The 19,329-nt window shown below is 34.8% G+C and overlaps 2 protein-coding genes across 3 annotated transcripts; both read right to left on the reverse strand.

Moving 5' to 3' along the window:
- Positions 1-156: 156 nt before the first annotated feature.
- On the reverse strand, positions 157-6,880 carry LOC111003812 (alpha/beta hydrolase domain-containing protein 17B). Its single transcript, XM_022274515.2, has 4 exons — positions 6,036-6,880; positions 5,106-5,238; positions 4,916-5,033; positions 157-2,216 (listed from the first exon to the last, which is right to left on the reverse strand). The coding sequence occupies exons 1-3, from the start codon at positions 6,680-6,682 to the stop codon at positions 4,950-4,952; spliced, it is 864 nt and encodes a 287-aa protein (XP_022130207.1). The 5' UTR covers positions 6,683-6,880; the 3' UTR covers positions 157-2,216; positions 4,916-4,949.
- Positions 6,881-9,279: 2,399 nt separating this feature from the next.
- LOC111003874 (F-box/WD repeat-containing protein 9) lies at positions 9,280-12,264 on the reverse strand. Of its 2 annotated transcripts, none has more exons than XM_022274617.2 (6): positions 12,243-12,264; positions 11,338-11,476; positions 10,945-11,256; positions 10,623-10,867; positions 9,926-10,466; positions 9,280-9,504 (listed from the first exon to the last, which is right to left on the reverse strand). In XM_022274617.2, exons 2-6 carry the CDS (start codon positions 11,461-11,463, stop codon positions 9,421-9,423), a joined length of 1,308 nt encoding a protein of 435 aa, XP_022130309.2. In that variant the 5' UTR covers positions 11,464-11,476; positions 12,243-12,264; the 3' UTR covers positions 9,280-9,420. The 2 variants fall into 2 exon arrangements, with proteins under 2 accessions (XP_022130309.2, XP_022130308.2); XM_022274616.2 differs by lacking the exon at positions 12,243-12,264 and adding an exon at positions 11,835-12,153.
- Between the last annotated feature and the right edge of the window lie 7,065 nt (positions 12,265-19,329).

Consider the following 19,329-nt stretch of genomic DNA (forward strand, 5'->3'; position numbering starts at 1 on the left):
ACTTATATTATGAACAAAAATATAAATTATTATGCAAAAAGATCATATGGAGGATATATGGAACACTGGGTGACTATGATATTCATATAGGCTCTATAATATAAATTTAAGGACTGGTATTCCACTGATAAAATAGATATAATTAATAAGTTTGCGTTTCATATTATATTTAGCATTTATTGAGATAACAAGTCCAATCTACTGCTCATTAAAGCACATTAGTTGGGAGGAAATTATCAGTCTCCAATTATGATACATGGTGTGATTTAATGTAAACATGGATTATTGAATAATGATATATTTTATGTTTATTTAATAAAATGTTATATATAAATGTAAAATACAACTGCAAAAAATTAGGGACTGAAACAAAATTTTAAACTGTTTGAATGATATGTTTTTTACAATAAAAAAGCCAATAGCACAATATAAATAATATGCAATATTGATTAGTTTATGGTGCCTAAATTACTTCTTTTCATAAATTAGTTAACAATGTCAGTATTTAAATTGGAAGCCCACTTTGGGTATAAATACTGTGTATAAAAATCATATTCAAATTAGTTATTGACAGCTAAATAAATCTTATCTGCATCTTGATTAATAAAAAACAATTTATTTTTACATTAAGGTAATTAATGGTATTGCATTTTTATCACTAAAATGTTAATAATAATTGTGCTATTGCTTTAACTTCATTAGAATATAAAAACATTTTATCGTAAAATTTATAACAATATGGTTCTTAATTCATGTTCTGTCACAGTAGTCAAAAATTAATAATATATTCTCCAGTTACCAAATAGTAATTTCTCAATGTGCGTTCGATAATAAAAGGTGTAAAATAAGACAGGAACTAGCAATATGTCATTTACAAGAAAATGGTCGTGATTTAATAACTACAAATAATTATAGTCTACCAATTATGTAATTAAAATTCTATCAGCAGTTCACATTCAGCCATCAAATTATACACAATCTCCGAATTTTTAGAACATAGCAAAACATTAATATTACAATATACCATAAATGTAACCTCTCTATAATAATATGATACATTACAATTACATTTATAAATTTTGAAATCTTAAAAATAGGAATACAAAAATTCATACTAATAATACTCATACATCGAAAGAGAAACACGCTTATTTAACACGATACAAAACCGAATCACAAGTCACATAGCCATAGGCGTTCCTAGATCACAAGAGATAGTCAGTATAACTAAGAACAGTTGAATCAACACGTGGTTTCGAGCAAAGGATCAGCAGTGGGGGCGGTGGTGTCTCTCTCGAGGGACGAGCAGATGATCTTTTGGGAGGCCGACTTGAAGAGTCGTCGTGGGCGGCTCTCATCGTCCGAGAGCGCCCTCGGCGGGGGAGGTCGTGGCGCTAATCGTGCAGGCGAAAGACTTGCGCACGTACAGTCTCCTACCGCACGCGCCGCCCACCACTCGCAAGCACCACTCCCACACGATTCACACGCCACCGCGGCCGAACGTTCCAGTTTACCGCGTCGCACGCGCAACTCGTCACGAGAACCCGACCGCGATGCTGGGTTCCGTACCCACGGGTCCACAGTGCCGCTCGATTCGAGCGAAGCGCGCGCCGTCGGCCGTCTGCGCCGGCTCGCACTTTTCAAGTCCACTTCGCTCATCTTCCTCCATGGATCGTTGACGACGGTTAAAGCATTAGTTTTAGGGCGAGGATCATCAACGAGAGCTTGCAAGGATGCATCCGGTGACGATCTCTCACTACGAACGACACGTGGATATAGAGCTGTCACTAGATGTGGAGACGGTGGGGGAATACGGGGAGACGGAGAAGGAGCGAGCGAGACGGCGGGAGAGGGTCCGGGAGAAACGCGAGGTCGTTCCGAGTGGGAGCGCGGACGGGCGCCAGGCGATCGGCCCGCTGGTGTTACATCACTGAGGGACCGTAAGTGAATTCGACGACGAACACCAGCTGGCGAATCAATATCTGTCACATTGATACTAATGTTGTGAGCGATTGAACGCGGACTGTTGGCGCTCGCCGCAGATAACTCCTTGTTGTCTATGTTCTCATCGAGATGCTGCGTGCTCGAAGAACCAATAGTAGATTTTTTGTTGGGGCCGGCCCGGCTGGGCCCGGCCCCCGCTAGCTAGAGTAGTCTTTCTGTTGCCGAACTAGATGTCCCAGAGCTAAGAGTGGAAGCGGGATTTAGGTCTTCACCTGTAATCATTTATAAACAACATAAGCTATTTCGAAAATATTTGTGTTTTACGTTGTTACGATAAGTTACCAAAGGGTATATCAGGTAAATTAAGACAAGCATGTGTTAATATTAATGTAATTCTAAAGATAGATGTTACTCTTAACGCAAATGTTTTGTTTTTTACAAAACTAGACAGATGTTAGGCCAAAACCTGATGTTAGTGAGAGTGGCTTATTGGAGGGCTCGCCTGTCCAGGACATGCCTGTCAACGGCTGCCGTTTGAATGAACCGATATCATACTGTCTAGAAAGTTGAAGAAGTTCCGCTTCGTTGCTGTTTATAAGGTGGCAGCGGCGTGGCACCTGGGGATGTCGACAACGAAGAGGTGGAACTCCAAGATTCCGATTAGAGTGCGCTGCAGTAGGGAGTTTCATTCTAACAATACTGAACAGCTCCAGGACAAATCATACTATAAAAATGGTACGGAAAAACTGTATGACAAAGTTGTACGAATATATTAAATAACCAAATCAAATTCTATCCAAAAATATTTTTTTTATGTTAGTCTACGAATTTTGCAGCCCACCTCAACCTATCATAACAAATGAGTTGTCTATCTACTTTGTGTTGTATGTATGACGATTATTTTAGGACCTACGAGTTCTTCATAAACAAAATCTAAATCGTCTTTAGAATAAAATACAGTTTCGGAGCAAACAAATGTTTAGGTTTGAGTAAAAAACTTTCTGCTGTTTTTGAGATTTTTACTTCTTTTTCCGGCACTTCACTTTAACAGTTGTCTAAGAAAATTCTATTTGTTCTGTATTCGTATTGTGATCAAACAACTTATCTAGTTCGTTAAAGTTATAAAATATAATGGCAACGGCATAAACTACGGTTCAGGGAGTTTATCTAAGAAGCCTTAACATTAGTGTATATAGAAAGTCGAAAACTAGGTTTGTATGAAAATTTTCGACACGAACTGTCATTTTCATACATTAGTTTTCGAGTTTCTACACACACTACTGTTAAGGCATCTTGACTAAGACCCCAGATAGTATATTATTACAGCAGAGTAACATTAAAGCACTGGTGGTAACTGGTTATATAGAATTGACATAAAAGTCTACGTTCTAGGACTTTGTGTATTCAGTAACATATTTTCCAAGTAGTTTTCTAGTTTCGTATATCATTAAAGCATGATGACAAAATAAAGTTGATACCAGCAATGCCTTCTACAGAATCTGTTGGTGACATAAAATATCGGGAAATCAAATTGTATCCAAATGATTGGAGTTACAAAAAGTGCAGGCAATTTATATTTTGTTTTAAGTTTGATTAAGCAGTAACAACGTTACTTAAATTTAATTTATGTAGAACCTGCAGGTGCTCTTGATTCATAACTTATGTCAATAAAATATAATTTCTTCAGTATGTCTAAGAATGACAAACTGGAGAATAATATAACTGATAATGGGAACATTTTTGTTTAGTGTATAAAACAAACTGTTTGGACTACATATTCTACACTATTCCATAGATTGTGTACTATAATGATTCTACATATTATGTGGATAGTTTCACTAATTCACAACCAGAGATGCTTATGAAGTTTTTGAGTTCACCCTGTTCACAAATTATATTCCTCTTGAAAATATAGAAATATACATGACTTATGTACAATCAAAGGCAATTAAAGTAAATAGACATCATCATCATTTCTATGGAAAAGCCGTAAGAAGTGTCGTGATTTTATTAATATTATTACACATGTTGACGATATTTTGACATAGTCAAAATAAAAAATTACTACCTGATAATTGGAAATGTTAAGACATTCAGTGCTACGCATTACCTTACGCCTAGGCGAATGTGCCAATCGTTGAATAGCAACGGCTGAATGTAAGCGCGCAATCGTTGCAAATGTTAAAATGGTACGAGATGCAGGACTGAAGATATATAAAATTATTCAAAAGCCAGACAGACCCAAAGACACGTAATTTGAATATATCATTGCAGTCATCTGCTGTTTGCTATTAATTTCATAAATTGGGAAGTACTATATTTATTCAATATAAATATTCAAAACCAATTTATTAAGTAACAATTTTTGTTACGTAGGAACAAATAAATCAAACTTTATATACAATACATTTAAAAATTATATATACAATAATATAATATAATTAATATATGAACAAACAGGATAAGATTATAAATTGATAGAACTACTAACTAAACTTAGACTATAAAGTTTCTATTTTCTAGTTAGTTTATAGTTAGTTAGATAGATCTATATGCCTTATAATCAATAAGCTAATAATAATAACTTATAAACGTACTGCGTATTAGGCGCTAGACTATTATAGATTGTCTAACCATAGTATTACGGGATAAATCGCATTAGCTTCGAAAGCTTCGACGAAATGTCTTATTTCATACAACCGCATATTACAGACGTTACTATTTATATTATTTGTTAGTTGAAAGTGAAGCAACTTTGAAAACACGTTTGCGTATATAAACACCAAATAATCGGAACGCTTCCATTGTGAGTCCATGTGTCAAATATGCAAAGTAAGAAAGGATAATATATATGGAAACCTCACAATAGCCTGAATTTTTGTGCATATTTATTTTAATATTAACATTGCATGGTTTATGTCTTTACTTGTTTTCGACACTGTTAAATAAACTAAATATTATCTATTAGTACCTTGAATATTATGGCCTGAGGCCGGCAGTCTATGTCAGTTGAGCAATTCCACAGAGACAAACCTCTTCAGTCTTTCTAAATATTGGTTAAACAATTCTACATCATTATGCCCAGCTCCCTGAAATAAAATAAAAATTAAAAATAAAAGCATCAGTATTTATTGAAATTAGAAATGTATTTTATCCCATACCTCAACCCATAATGGTTCCACAGCACGAGGACAGCGCTCATAAATTGCAAGACCATGAGAAAAATCAATCACCTCATCTTCTGTTCCATGTATCACAAGGACTGGAGAGGTTACTTTAGGAATCTTGTCAATACTGAAATATGATATACACAACACACATATTAAAAAGAGTAATAAAATAATCAGGAATATTAAAAATGTACAAAGACATCATTTAGAACAACATACTGATTATATTGACCAAAATCAAAGGTCCCAGCTGAATTCTATTGTGCTTGGTGCTTAATAATAACAATATTGGATGTTACAAGTACCGCTTTTTACAACCAAATATAAGTAGTCCCTTCAATGTTGTTATAACAGTCAAAATCTGTTATATACATATATAAAAAACTATTATTATTATAATAATAATTATATTGAATTATTAACAAAATTGTCTAAATAAATTATAAATCCTTGAATGTCTATATTTCCATATATAATTTTACAAAGCAACATATTTTATCAGACCTATCACATTATTCCTACTTAATGATACCTATTAATTTTAATTATTTTGTTTATTACATAGTAGTTTTTACTTTGTAATGCTTTATTATGCATTAAGAAGAAAATAATTAGAAAATATATTTAAATAATTGCTTTTGTGGCCGTATTTCATAATGGAAAATGGGGTGGAGGTGTTTGAGTCCACTTTATTGATAAGTTTTTGAGATAATTATCTACTGTACTTAAATTAACTTTTGATTTAGAAGTGTTTCATTTTATTGTTATGAGTATGTGATTCCAATAATTAAAGTATACAGTTAATTAAGAATTCACATTAATGCATAATTTTACTTCCTTAAAGGTTATTCTTTTGTTCATATTGTTGCCTCTTCCTGAATGAATAATGAGTCATTTGAATTAGTTTACACAGGTTTTTACCTTGGGAAAGCATCAAAAAACCAGGTCCTCTTAGTGTTAGGGAAGGCAACACGCATACCGGACATTAATGGAGAATGAAGAACTACAGCTCCCACCTCATAACGAGCAGCTAAATCCACTGTTGGCACAGTACCAATACTCTGCCCATATAGTATAATATTTTCCGGGCTGATGCCATAACGAGTACGCAAAGCCTGCCAGGCGGCATCAATATCAGCATACAAGTTTTTTTCTGACGGTTTTCCACCGCTTACACCATATCCAGAGTAGTCATAACTAAATATGTTGCAGTTTATTCTAGTACCTAAACCTAAATAAAAACTACTCATTTGTCCTAGATCCACGGCATTCCCGTGTGAAAACAAGATAGTAAACCGAGCATTGGGACTACATCGAACAAAGAGACATGCAATTCGGTTTCCCCTAGTAGTTCTAGAATAAAATCCTTCTATATTTTCTTTTTCTCGTTCTGAATATTGCCATTCAGCTCTCTCACCGAGAGTCATAGAGAATTTAGATCCAGTTTCATCAGGTGTGAATGCATACGTGGGTTCGGGAGGCAGAAAAGCTAGTTTGGCTGCAATTTTTCCAGGGCATGGCGGACAACAAAACAAGCAACATAGCTCACTAAAACTTAATCCGTTCATTGTGAAAAATTATGTACATGTACGAGTTCCTACGTAAACACTTTATCATTTGGAGACGACAAAACACTAAACTTGAGTCATAACGAAAATAACGAAATAGACTGAATTTGACAGTCTAACAATAAAGATTTCAGTCGACAGCCATTTTAAAACGAACATACGATTTTTTTTAAACGTGGCCTTGGGGTGGGGCTTAGAAGCCGAGTTAATGTCAGTTTATAAGGTGACATTGACAATTTGGATCACATAATTTCATACGTACATCTAGACTCTAGAGAACGCCACAGAATACCTTATTATTTTTACCGTCAAATATCTAGGCGTCACACAGCAGTAGCACAGTGCACACTCAATAGTAGCCTGACCTTCTGTAATTACGTACACGAAGGCCGTAGCCACCATTCGCAACAAGGGCGCTGTCCTCAGTCACCTGTACTTTCTCCGGATTAACAGATAAATAAACACGAGGTCGCCTTTACAAGACCTGCATCCCACTTTGCATTAATCAAACATCAATGCAAAAACCGTCTTCACCGGCTAATGCGAGATCCCTTACATTTTATTTCGCTCTAATGAGCTAGAATAAAAAGCTCCACAATGTGCACACAACATTCATTATATGCTCTATCATTTGGGGTATCGTGGACCGAGTTTCGTAAAAACGTCTCGATACTTCAAGAACTCGGTGTTAAGCAGCGTCTATTTTCAACAGTACAATCTCGCATCCTTACATTCTTCGGTCACGTATCTCGGCGTGGCGATCAGTCCTTAGATCGCCTTGTCGTCCAGGGGAAGGTGGAAGGCGCTAGACCGCGCGGCAGGTCACCTACACGCTGGACTGATCAGATTAAGTCCGCCGTAACTCCGTAACCACCGATCAGATTAAGTCAGAAACACTGAATCAGTGCAGCAGGATGACCTCCAATAGGCAGCGGTGGCGGAGCGTCGTGAAGCGCATTACATCTGCGCCTTCTACTACATAGCGATCACGACCGCTCTGCCAAGAGCGAAACGAATGAGAAGAAGAAGTAAGTGCTTGTTCACGTAGGCACGCACGGGCGCGGAAAACGTTGCGAGCTCGTGTTCACATTAACCGCCAGCCTTTCGCGTGAGTTTGTCAGGATTCGTTTCTAGCGACAAATTCAAACTGGTTGAACTTACCTGACGTCGCGAATGAAACGCGCGCGCCGCCGCTAGTTTGACATGATGATACGTTCATTCTATAGACGGTTCTACGGATACCTCGTAATCATGTGGATGTAACGTATGGCAACATCTAGGATTCTCGTAATCGAGAGTACCGTTTGTTTCAGGTCTTGGCCAAATGATGGTCATTAGTAATATTCCCGTATAATCGGTGATAGCTGAGCGGAGTCAGTCGGCATTATGAGCGTTGAATTCTTTAAATAACATGATCTCAGCGGAAGCAACTATTTCGAAAAATGATATAGCTGATTAAATGGACAATATAGTATAGCTAGTAGACAATATAATATAGCTGATTCAATGAGATGGACAATTCGGATGATGCCGCTATTAAAGAATCTATACAGCCAATCGTGGATGGTCATCAGTCTACGAATAGCCCAAGTGAAGACAGGTCTAAATCTTTAAAACATCGAGAGGCGACAAGGACAAATACTATTTCAAAGCGTTGACGTTGGATAACATCCTTCTAGATATTACCTATATCAAACACAACACCACCTAGTGACGCCTGGTTCATTTGCCCCGATGTAGATGAGATGTTATTGAATCCTTCTCGAAAATTGTATGATGCCCAGAAGTTTATTCTCCTAGCTAGTAGTACCCCCATTATTATTTATAAAACACTTCGTTGCATAAACTATACAATGCAATTATACCTTAAGAATTAAAGCAACGCTTTTTCTAACATTACTCACTAACGATCTCTCCCAGGCAACAAAGTTAAAATTTAGTTTAAATAAAAGGCTTGATTTAACCAACATAAAGCTACATAATAAAGTTGGGTTAAAAGATGAACAACGATCATTTTTTTTAGGAATACAACAGAAGTTTTTTTTTAGGAATACAACAGAAGACAAGTATAAGTGCTTATAAAGTATGTAGGTATTTCACAGAAGACAGGGTATAAACATAAATTAAAGAAGCTTATCGTCGAAACAATCTGTTCCTCTAAAAGTAAATTCCACAACCTTAATCCGGAGTTCATAAAGTACGTAAAAATATATTCTTCAGATATGAAAGAGTTTTAGGGTTGAAGAATAAGTAATGAGGTACATCGCATATTAAAACTCGGCGTATTCCGAGCTCCGAACTCGGTATTGAAAAAGTAGTAGTGGTAATCTTTTAAATATGTTAAAATTTACATTATTAATTCCTTTAGTTCATTTAAGTTGAAATTCTTACGAGCCCATTTAAAAACTTAAGCAGCTAAATTTATAAACTTCACTCACACTCTCTATCTAAATCGTAATAAAATTGGTCTTATACAACACTGTAACTTACAAATACAAATGCAGTAGTGGGGTAGTGAAATGTCACATGCAAAAAATTCTGTTACTAAAATTACTTTATCATCGCTTCAAAGGTAGTTACTATAATTATATAACAACTATGAAAATCAAATATATAATGTTGTGTAGAAATACAATGAATTAATAATTTAATTATTTCAATATATTATTTTCTTGTTTACAAAAATGAATAAGCGGCCATGAAATTACAAAAATTTGTTAGTAAAAAATGCAATGTCCTTAAATGTTAAAAGTATTAGGTATCCAGAATTCAAGTGCTGTCTCACAGGTACCAACAGCTAAAACACCACTCATATATTGCAACTATAAGAAAAAAAGTAACCTTTTATTACATTCAATTGTTTAAGCCAGTAAAACAATTCTGTTATATATACATACAAAATTAAACAAACAGGCTATTGACAAATGTTTTAATTTAATTAAGCTGTGTTGGCCTAGTGGCTTCAGCTTTCGACCCTCATCCCAGAGGTCATCGGTTCAATCCCGGGCTATGCACTAATGGACTTTCTTTTTTTATCTGCATATTTAACATATGTTCGAACGGTAATGGAAAACGTCGTGAGGAAACTGGCTTGCCTTAGAAGTCGACTTTGTGCGTCAGGCACAGGAGGCTTATCACCTACTTGTCGATTTAGATTAACAAATAATCATGAAACAGACACAGAAACCTGGGTCCCAGACCTAAACAGATTTTATTGTAATACAAATTATATTAAAAATATACCTTTGTCACAGAAACAGTGCTTGTCTCAATGGTGCTATACTCTTTAGGTGGATGGCAGTTATATAGAAATTTTATTTGCCCTTGATCTGAACAAACAATTATATTTCCATTACTTTGATAGCATCCTGCTATTTTGTGATTAGGTTCCATAACAGGAGTTGCACCCCATATTGTATGAGATCTTACAAATGTAAAGTCTTCAGGATTAAATAAATGAAGGAATCCAACTGAATCACCTATGTACATAGCTGTCGAGCTCCAGTTTATACAAACAGGATATTGCTTATCTCGGGATATTTTAATATTATTTTTCAAAATTTTTCCAGCAACTTTATCCCAAATAGCTAATGTTTTATCTTCACTAATTGAGGCAACCATATTTTTGTGTGAACTTAAAGCCAATACAGGCCCTTTGTGAGCTTTGTAAGAACTTATTGGATTACCTCCAGATCGAAAATCAAAAGACAGTACTTTGTTTGAATATAGACCAGCCATGACAGTTTTGTCAGATGCAACAACAGATAAAGCAGACATTCCACATCTGAAATTTGTTCAATTCATGAAAAGTGAGTATTTACATAGGATTTGTAAAAAAACTGATTACAAATAACATTTTCTAATGCCTAAAAAGGTGTTATTGGTCTACAAGCAATTTGAATGGAAATAGTCAAACATTTGGAAAATTCCAATTACCTACTTGAATGTTTCAACACAATTAAAATCTGCAGCCAAGTCCCAGGCTTTCACAGTGTTATCCCATGAAGCTGAATACAAAATGGAAGCACAGTCAACATTATCAGCTGCAAGATCCCATACCCAACCTACATGGGCATCATGTCTCATTCTTATAGGTTTTAAGTCCGAAGCTTCAGGATTCATCTCTAAAACATTCCATAATGCCAAACTTCGATCTCTTCCACCAGACACACAAACACCCCCTTTCTAGAAATATTATTATATAAAGATTTAACTTGAATTACATAAAATGTGGTCACACCATTATGTGTTATGTTACTTACATTTAAAAGAAGAACTGCATCCACAGATGCATAATGTGCATCCTTAGCTATAATATGTTTTGTAGTGTTCTTTACATCACACCATTTCTCTTTTTCCGTGTCTAATTCTACACATAATTCCTCCCAGTCTGTTTCAAATTCCTCATATATTTGTAAATTAGGTATAACTGGGAAACAGCCATTCATTTTATTTTGGACCCAATATTTCCAGAGATGATCATCTGCTAATATATCTTCAAATCTCTGACACACCTTACTAAATGAGTATTTTAGAAAACGTGAATCAAGAAATGAGCATATTTTTAAAATTATCTGTAAACAGTAGATTTTGTTTTAAGAAGTAGCTTATTTTACTTTAAATACCATTGTTAGTATTATAAAGAAAAAACATACCTCAACTGGCATGTCTGATAAAGAAGGTTCAGCTGGCTTTAAAATTTCTTCAGCATTTGTGTTGTTAAAACAATCACTTTCTATGTCATTCAGTGGGTCTCGCAAAGCCTTTAAAATTTCACACATATTGCCTGAACAGCTGTTAAATAATATATTTGTTTATTATTAATGAATTAGTTAATTTATAATTAAGTTAAATATAAGCGCAAATATCTTATATATACAAAACTCCATTGCATGATGTTGCACATTACTAAAGACTTCTAAATATGGCAATATAAAGTTGTTCAAGGGTACGTGACTCAATACTGTTCACACAGTATATTTTTGTTACCTGGCTGAGCAAATTCTTTTCTAAACTAATTCAAACTATAAATAAAATATCGGTAAACGAATAAATTATTAGCATCAAATAAGATACAGGCGTAAACATTATAATGTCTGTTATACAAATAGTAAAAGCAAAATTATACAATTTTATTTGTTATAATATATACCTGAGGAGTTTTGTGATGCAAGGCAAAAATTTCTGATACCAAATTATTTTATTAAATAGGTCATTGAACAATTTTTTTTCTAATATGTAAAGTTACGTATTATGGTGAATTTACGCTATCACAATGCAATATACATGCTAATAAACTTTACTAAGCCAAGGTGAACTAAGTTTCAGATTTGCAATTTTTGCAACTGAAAAAGTAGTAAACTATCATTAGAATGATAAATATCACAACAATCTAAAAGGATTATATTATGTCTAAACAAAATACAAAAACAAAACTACTTTTTAGACACAGACTCTTAATGCAGTCTATATGACTATATGTAGGTACTACATATTACACACAATACTGAATACACAGGTTATGATGCGCAAAGTAGGAATATAAAAATACAATAGGTACCTTATGAGTAGTGCCTTTAATTTAATTTTCTTTTTTAAAACAAATATTTATAAATGTTCCTATTTACTTTAAAATTGTACAATGGATTACTTGTAGTTATATAAGTAGTATTTATGCGTTAGTAGAAATCATTTTTTGAGAGTAAATCCCATATTGACTGTGCCTTCTCTTCCAATATTGTCTAGTTTTAGTTTGGTGCAGGCTATCTACTGGATCATCCTCTTATCTTCAAATCGGTCTACCAAAGCTTCTTTCGCCCTAAACTAGATATCGTTTCAGCGTGTCCAACACCGCTCTAAAACCACTTTAATACGTTTTAAATTATAGTTGAAATTATTTCACGGCCATTATTGTTTCCACGTAATGCAGATGCTTCGATTAACTTCTACATTGTTTGGTGGTCAAAAGAACATTATAACAGAAAGTCACAATTTGTACCGTAGTTAATCCCATTGCCATTAAACTTTTTAAAGCTCAACGATCTTAAACGAGTTTTAAAATTTAATAATAATCATATAATTTAATTAATAATTGTACGTACTAGGTTAACAATTTATTTACAATATCTATAGTACATAATATAGTTACCTACTCTCAACGGCTGTATTATCAACAAATTTTAATCTGATCACTCTGGTCAATTGTTTGAATTTCAAATACTTAAATGTAAAGATCCAAAACATCAAAATATGCACAATTCCTATAACAGATGATCGGTTAGACAATTTATAAAAAAATATGTACCTATTTAAAATGACATTTTTGCGTAGTAACCAATGCCCTAAGCCTAAGGTGAACATAAACGGCAAAGTCATTATTTTGGATCTCGAAGAAGCCTCTACAATTGAATAGTTTTTTACTAACATTCTATAAACTTAACCAGCGTTCTAAATGCTTCACCATCGGCCGCCCTTTTATTATTGCAAAAGAATTTTCCTTTATACAATCATGTGTTTATATATAGCCGCAATAGCTGTAATTATATTATAGAAACATTTGAACAGCTAAAAATAAATAAAAAACTAAAGATATTTGGGGTGTATCTGCATTCATTTTACAATCAGTAATCGATGCTATCAGTTCAGAGTTAGCTATAATATTTAATGAATGTATCGATTGTAGAGTCTTTCCAGACCAGATAAAGCTGAGTAAAATTACACCGTTATTCAAAACCAGCAGCACTTCTGACCCCACAAATTTTAGACCAATATCTGTGCTGCCTGCATTGAATCTTTGAAAAAATTATTCATGATCAATTATTGATACATTTTAATAATAATAAACTTATGCATAGCCAGCAGTACCTATGGTTTTACGAGAGGTCGCTCCACAGCCGATGCTAGCATTAAATTAATTTCCGAGATTTTAAATGCTCGGGAAAATTCTCATGATGCCATTGGACTTTTTTGCTATTTATCAAAGGCTTAAGACTGTGTCCATCACGAAATCCTAGTCAAAAAACTTCAACACTATGGCATTGGCGAAAAAGCGCTAAATCTTATAGAAACATACTTGAGCGATAGAATTCAAAAGGTAAAATTGTAAATGGAGCTATATCACAGGAATCGTCTATTACTATGGGTATATCGCAATTCATTTTTGGTCTTTCTTATTCCTCGTCTATATAATTGACCTACCAATTATTGTAAAGCAGCTTCACGAGATAGTACTTGTAGTAGTGTTTACTGATGACAATTCGCTCTTATTTAAAGTGAAACGACGAAATCCATCACACCTGTTAATTCAAATTCAAAAATAATTTATTCATGTAGGTAACATGATGTACACTTAGGAACGTCAAAAAATAAATATAAATTGAATACTTCTAATTTTACATTTACTGCGAGTTCTCAAATCAAGGGTGTAGAACGGATGATAAGAACTCGTAATAAACTCTCCGCCACTCTTTTCAATCGCCAGTTTTTATTTTTACACAACTTTTGTATGGAGCTGCAACCATTACACCAAGTTCCATATGGCATCTTAAGTAATAAAGATTAATAAATTAAAAACAAAGATTTTTTTCTCTATCAACAGGAGGCATGGTGAAATAGGAGCACGCACTTACCTTCCCGTGGAAACAACACACAAATACATACTTAGTCGAAACAACTAATATCACCGCATAAACGAATTCAAGTACGACCAGTCACCACAAGTAGCGGCCACAGAGAGTGGCAGAGAGTTTATTGTCAGTTCTTCTCTTTTGTTCTACGCCCTTGATTGGTGAACTGGCCGTAAATGTAAAAATAGAAGCATTCAATGTATATTTCTTTCTTTTTTTGGCGTTCATAAGTGTACATTGTGTTACTTACATGAATAAATGATGTTTGATTTGATTTTGATCAGATCATCTTTATTGTAGGTCATGGGACTTATCTGTGGCCATCTTTAATGCTATATTTTTTTTTTTTTTTCCCTTTGGCTCTAACACTGTTTGTGCATTAGCCAGCGTCAAGTATGGGATTTTTATAATTCGTTGTTTTAATTATTTACAGTTTATGCATAATGAAAAAACTAAGGAAACCAATCGCGACATAACATAAATAATTGAAAGCGCATAAATTTACAAAAAATCAGAATAATTAATAATGGAAAAAAATCAAAATTATAGTTTAATGTTATTATTTACAATAAACATACTTATAATACTATATACAAGGGGATTTAAATCTCGAAGAAGTAAATAAATATTGGTAGGAAGGGGAACGGACAGAGAAACTAAAGAAGTATATAAGGAAGAATGGTCATACTTAGGACAAGAAAAGAAAACATGATTCAAGTCAGAATAGCTCTCGCCACACTCACAGGCGGTACTAGTTACGATACCGAGTTTGTGCAAATGAACTGGAAGGCTGTTATGTCCCAGACGCATACGGATTATAGTAGAAGTGGCAGTTTTACCAAGCGACAATTTGGCAAACCACGGCTTCCTGGGAACGGAAGACTGTATAGCATACAAGAAACGACCCTTAATTCGGCCGTTCTTTTCCCAACACATATCCCACGATTTGTGGAGATATATGCCGGGCAAAGCAGCAAGATCATGGCCAAAATTCTTGTACGGGTATACGTCACCGGTCACAGTAGCACTGTTAGCCAAACTGTCAGCTTTCACATTTCCAGAGATACCACAGTGACTAGGTATCCAACAAAATGATACTAAATAGTTGTGTAATTGGCATTGCAACAGCTTTCTCCTACATTCAAATATAACATGAAAGAATGGGTTTAGTTTAAGTGAAAATTTTGCTAAGCTCTGTAATGCACTTAAGGAATCGGTAAATACAACGGTTTTTTTGAGTTTGAAACACAGCACATATTCAAGAGCTTTTAGTAGTCCAAAACATTCACCGGTAAAGACCGATGATTCTGGAGGTAATTTAATTTTCTGAACTATGTTGTACTGTTTGTGGTACACTCCAACACCAACACACCCATTGGAGTGTTTAGAAGCATCTGTATACATTTGATGCCAGTTAGGCCATTTCATATTGACATTGGAATTAAAGTTTGCATTGGCATTAAAATCAGATTTTTCAATGCCAATAGAAAAGCATATCTCAGGAGAAAGAAGTAGAGAATCATAAGAAGAGCTAAATAGGGGAAGGATATAAAAGGAATGAGTTGGGGCTTGTAATTGTTTAAATTTCAGAAAGCTTTTTAATAGACAAGGTAAAGGTTTATGTGAAGAGGGTAATTTTTGAGAAAGAGATTCCAGTTTGGAAATGAGGGGATGATTATGGAACTGGGCAGTTCTAAAAATGAATCTATCTGACAGATATTGACGCCTTAAGTTTAATGGAGGGTCACAACATTCTATTTGCAGAGCATTAACCGGGCTCGATTTCATAGCACCAGAAACAATCCTCAAAGCCCTAGACTGTATGAGATCTAGTTTTCTAAAGCCTGCTACATTACCTGGATCTAAGAAAAAGGTCCCAAAATCAAGAACGCTTCTAATGACAGCATTATACACCAACCTCAATGTGGCCGGGTGAGCACCCCACCAAACTCCACTGAGACATCTCAGCATATTCAAGTGTCGCTCACATTTACCAACCACAAATTCGCAGTGTGGTTGACCTGTTAGTTTAGAATCAAGTATAGCTCCTAAGAACTTTACTTGATTATTGACGGGTAATATATTATCGCAATCATATCTTATAGTTGGTGAGGGAGGATTTCTGGATTTAGTGAAAAGTACGACGGTACTTTTTGAGGGAGACAGATCTAGGCCATTTGCATCCATCCAAGATTTTAGAAAAGATAAAGAGGACGAGACACGTTGTTCAGCATTACTTACAGACTTATCAGAGGCATAAATAACCAAGTCATCGGCATATTGTAATAAACTAACTGAATCTCCGATAGAGTTTTCTAGGTCATGTGTATAAATATTGTACAATAAAGGACTCAGCACAGACCCTTGTGGCAAGCCCTTCCATACCAGCCTACTAGGCATGTAAGGGCCGCCAACATCTAAAATAATTTTCCTCTCTGATAGAAGATTTACAATGAAATTATTTAAAAAATAAGGAACCTTTAATTTATCTAATTTACTTTTTAGAATATGTAACAAAACATTATCATAAGCCGAATTAATATCCAAGAAAGCTGCGACTACTGACTTTTTATTTGAGAAAGCATTACGAATGTCCGTGACTAATATGCCTAAATTGTCACACACACTTTTACCTTTTCGAAATCCAAACTGAGTTGGTGACAGATATTTATTATTTTCTATATACCATTCAAGCCGATTTTTAATTAAATGTTCAACAACTTTTGTTATCACCGATGACAAGACTATAGGACGGTATGATTTAATATCAGATCGAATCTTAGACGGTTTTAAAAATGGCAGCACTATTTGACTTCGCCAAGATGGCGGTATGTCATTTGTCAAAAGAACTTTATTTATTAAATTTAAAAAGTAATTTAATCCATTTTCGCCAAGGTGAGACAAAAAGGAATATGGGATCCCATCTTCCCCAGGAGCACTGTCTTTAACGTAATTTAATACACCTTTTAATTCTAATAACGTAAAAGGTAGATTTAGTGAGGAAGGGACAACATCAGAGTTATTTTGTGTAGAAGAGTGGATGAGATCTGGAGCAGAAGGAGGAGCCAAGCGATCAAGGAATTGATCAGCTAATTCTATAGGAAGCAACGACGGGTTAGAAGGATTGATAGCTGACCTGAATCTTTTGATATTTCGCCAAATGACAGAAGTATTTATTCCAGGTGATAAAGAGCTACAATATTTCCTCCAACCCTCAGATTTCTTTTTTTTAAATAGTTTTTTAACCTCTTTCATTACATTCATTAAGACCTCGTATTTTTCCATAGACATATCATTGCGATAATTAAGCTCAGCTGCCTTGCGTTTTTTAATAGCTGTGGTACATTCTTCATCCCACCATGGTGGAGATGACAACTTATTACTACTCGGCTTTTTCCTAGGAAAAACACTATCAGCCGATTCTAACAAAACATCTTGTAAATAATTACTATTTGTGACATTATCTTCTGAGCAATTATTCAGTTTCTCTTCTACTAATAAACTGTATTGACTCCATTTCGAGTCTATGATTTTGTGTTTAAGGCGAGACTTTTTAATAAACATATTACTATTTTTTTTACAGGGAAATGAAATGATTATGGGATAATGATCACTATTGTAAGATGAACACAAAGTAGACCAAGAGAGAGAAGATGCTAAATTGGGAGTACAGATGGACAGGTCAATGGCACTAATTACTTCACCAGGCTTTGTAAGGCGAGTAGGAGAACCCGTATTTAAAATGCACAGGTTATACATGTCTAAGATATCCAATAATTCATACCCGTACCTATTAGATACTGAACTACCCCACGATGTATGATGAGAGTTGAAATCACCCAGAATCATGAAAGGCTGAGGGAGAACTGAAATTAAGTTTTTAATTTCATTGAATATTTGCAAGGAGGGGTGAGGGACATATACAGAGACAAAACAGATACCATCAACAATAGCTGTAATGATAGAAAAGCTGTTACTATGTGAAGGAAGAGGGAAGGAAGAAAAGATGCTTGAGTTTCTGATGAGCAGGCATACACCACCATACCCATCAGCCCTGTCTTCTCTTAAGCAAGAATAACCAGGGATTTTGAATACCTGATCTGGCTTTAGCCAGGTTTCAGATAAAGAAAAAATAAAAGGATTAAAATTATTTATAATGTGTATAATTTCATGCTTTTTGTTTATAATACTGCGGCAGTTCCATTGAACTAACCTGTCCATGTTGGCCATTATTATTATCAGTGTAGGAATTAATTAAATTAGCAGCGTGGGACGGTATAGATAAATTAGGTTGAGAAAGTAATTTAATTAATGTAGTAATTAACTCTATTATTGTCTGTTGTGAATTTGCATTAGGCGATGATGGTAATGCACATCCATTAGAAGGCTCTGGCATATTGTAGTCTCTTACAAGAGACTCATGTGCTACATGATCGAAACCTTTACTGTGTTGAGGAGGCGTTCTGGGTTTAGTGAAGACTGTTTTTTTATAAGATATTGTACGTGGAGGTGGTGAACCAGGCAATACTGTATTTCCACCAGGAAGAGATTTACTTGGGAGAGAGGATACAACATCAGCAAATGATTTCGAAATTGGGGGATGTAATTTTGACGCTTCAATATAAGATAAGCTATTCTCTGCCATTGTTACTTTTATATCTGTTTGTCTCACATATTCTGGGCATTTTTTGCTTGAAGCAAAGTGCAGCCCAGAGCATAAGCAGCAAGAACCATGGTCTTCCTCTACATTACAAGTATCTCCAGTGTGGCCTTGACCACACTTGTAGCACCTGGGCTTTGACCTGCATTGGACCTTGGTGTGCCCAAAGCGGCAACAATTAAAGCACTGAATTGTGGGATACACATACAATTTAACCGGCATAGAATTATAACACATAAATATCCGTTTAGGCAAAACTTGTCCATCAAATGTAAAAACAACTGTTTGTGAAGGTTTCCACGTAGGTGAGTTATTGACCATGATTTTATAATTAAGTCGCCTGATTTTTATAATTTCCCCAC

This window comes from Pieris rapae, chromosome 1, assembly GCF_905147795.1.
Source record: "Pieris rapae chromosome 1, ilPieRapa1.1, whole genome shotgun sequence".
NCBI lineage: Eukaryota > Metazoa > Arthropoda > Insecta > Lepidoptera > Pieridae > Pieris > Pieris rapae.

What these genes read in the sequence shown, in the direction of transcription:
- LOC111003812 (XM_022274515.2), bottom strand. Translation starts at nt 6,682, where the DNA reads ATGAACGGATTAAGTTTTAGTGAGCTATGTTGCTTGTTTTGTTGTCCG. An exon ending in TTTTTTGATGCTTTCCCAAG is followed by an intron (nt 5,239 to 6,035) that starts GTAAAAACCTGT and finishes ATCATATTTCAG; the next exon opens with TATTGACAAGATTCCTAAAG. An exon ending in TGGAACCATTATGGGTTGAG is followed by an intron (nt 5,034 to 5,105) that starts GTATGGGATAAA and finishes ATTTTATTTCAG; the next exon opens with GGAGCTGGGCATAATGATGT.
- LOC111003874 (XM_022274617.2), bottom strand. Translation starts at nt 11,463, where the DNA reads ATGTGTGAAATTTTAAAGGCTTTGCGAGACCCACTGAATGACATAGAA. An exon ending in TATCAGACATGCCAGTTGAG is followed by an intron (nt 11,257 to 11,337) that starts GTATGTTTTTTC and finishes TACTGTTTACAG; the next exon opens with ATAATTTTAAAAATATGCTC. An exon ending in GCACTGTTTCTGTGACAAAG is followed by an intron (nt 9,505 to 9,925) that starts GTATATTTTTAA and finishes TTTTTCTTATAG; the next exon opens with TTGCAATATATGAGTGGTGT.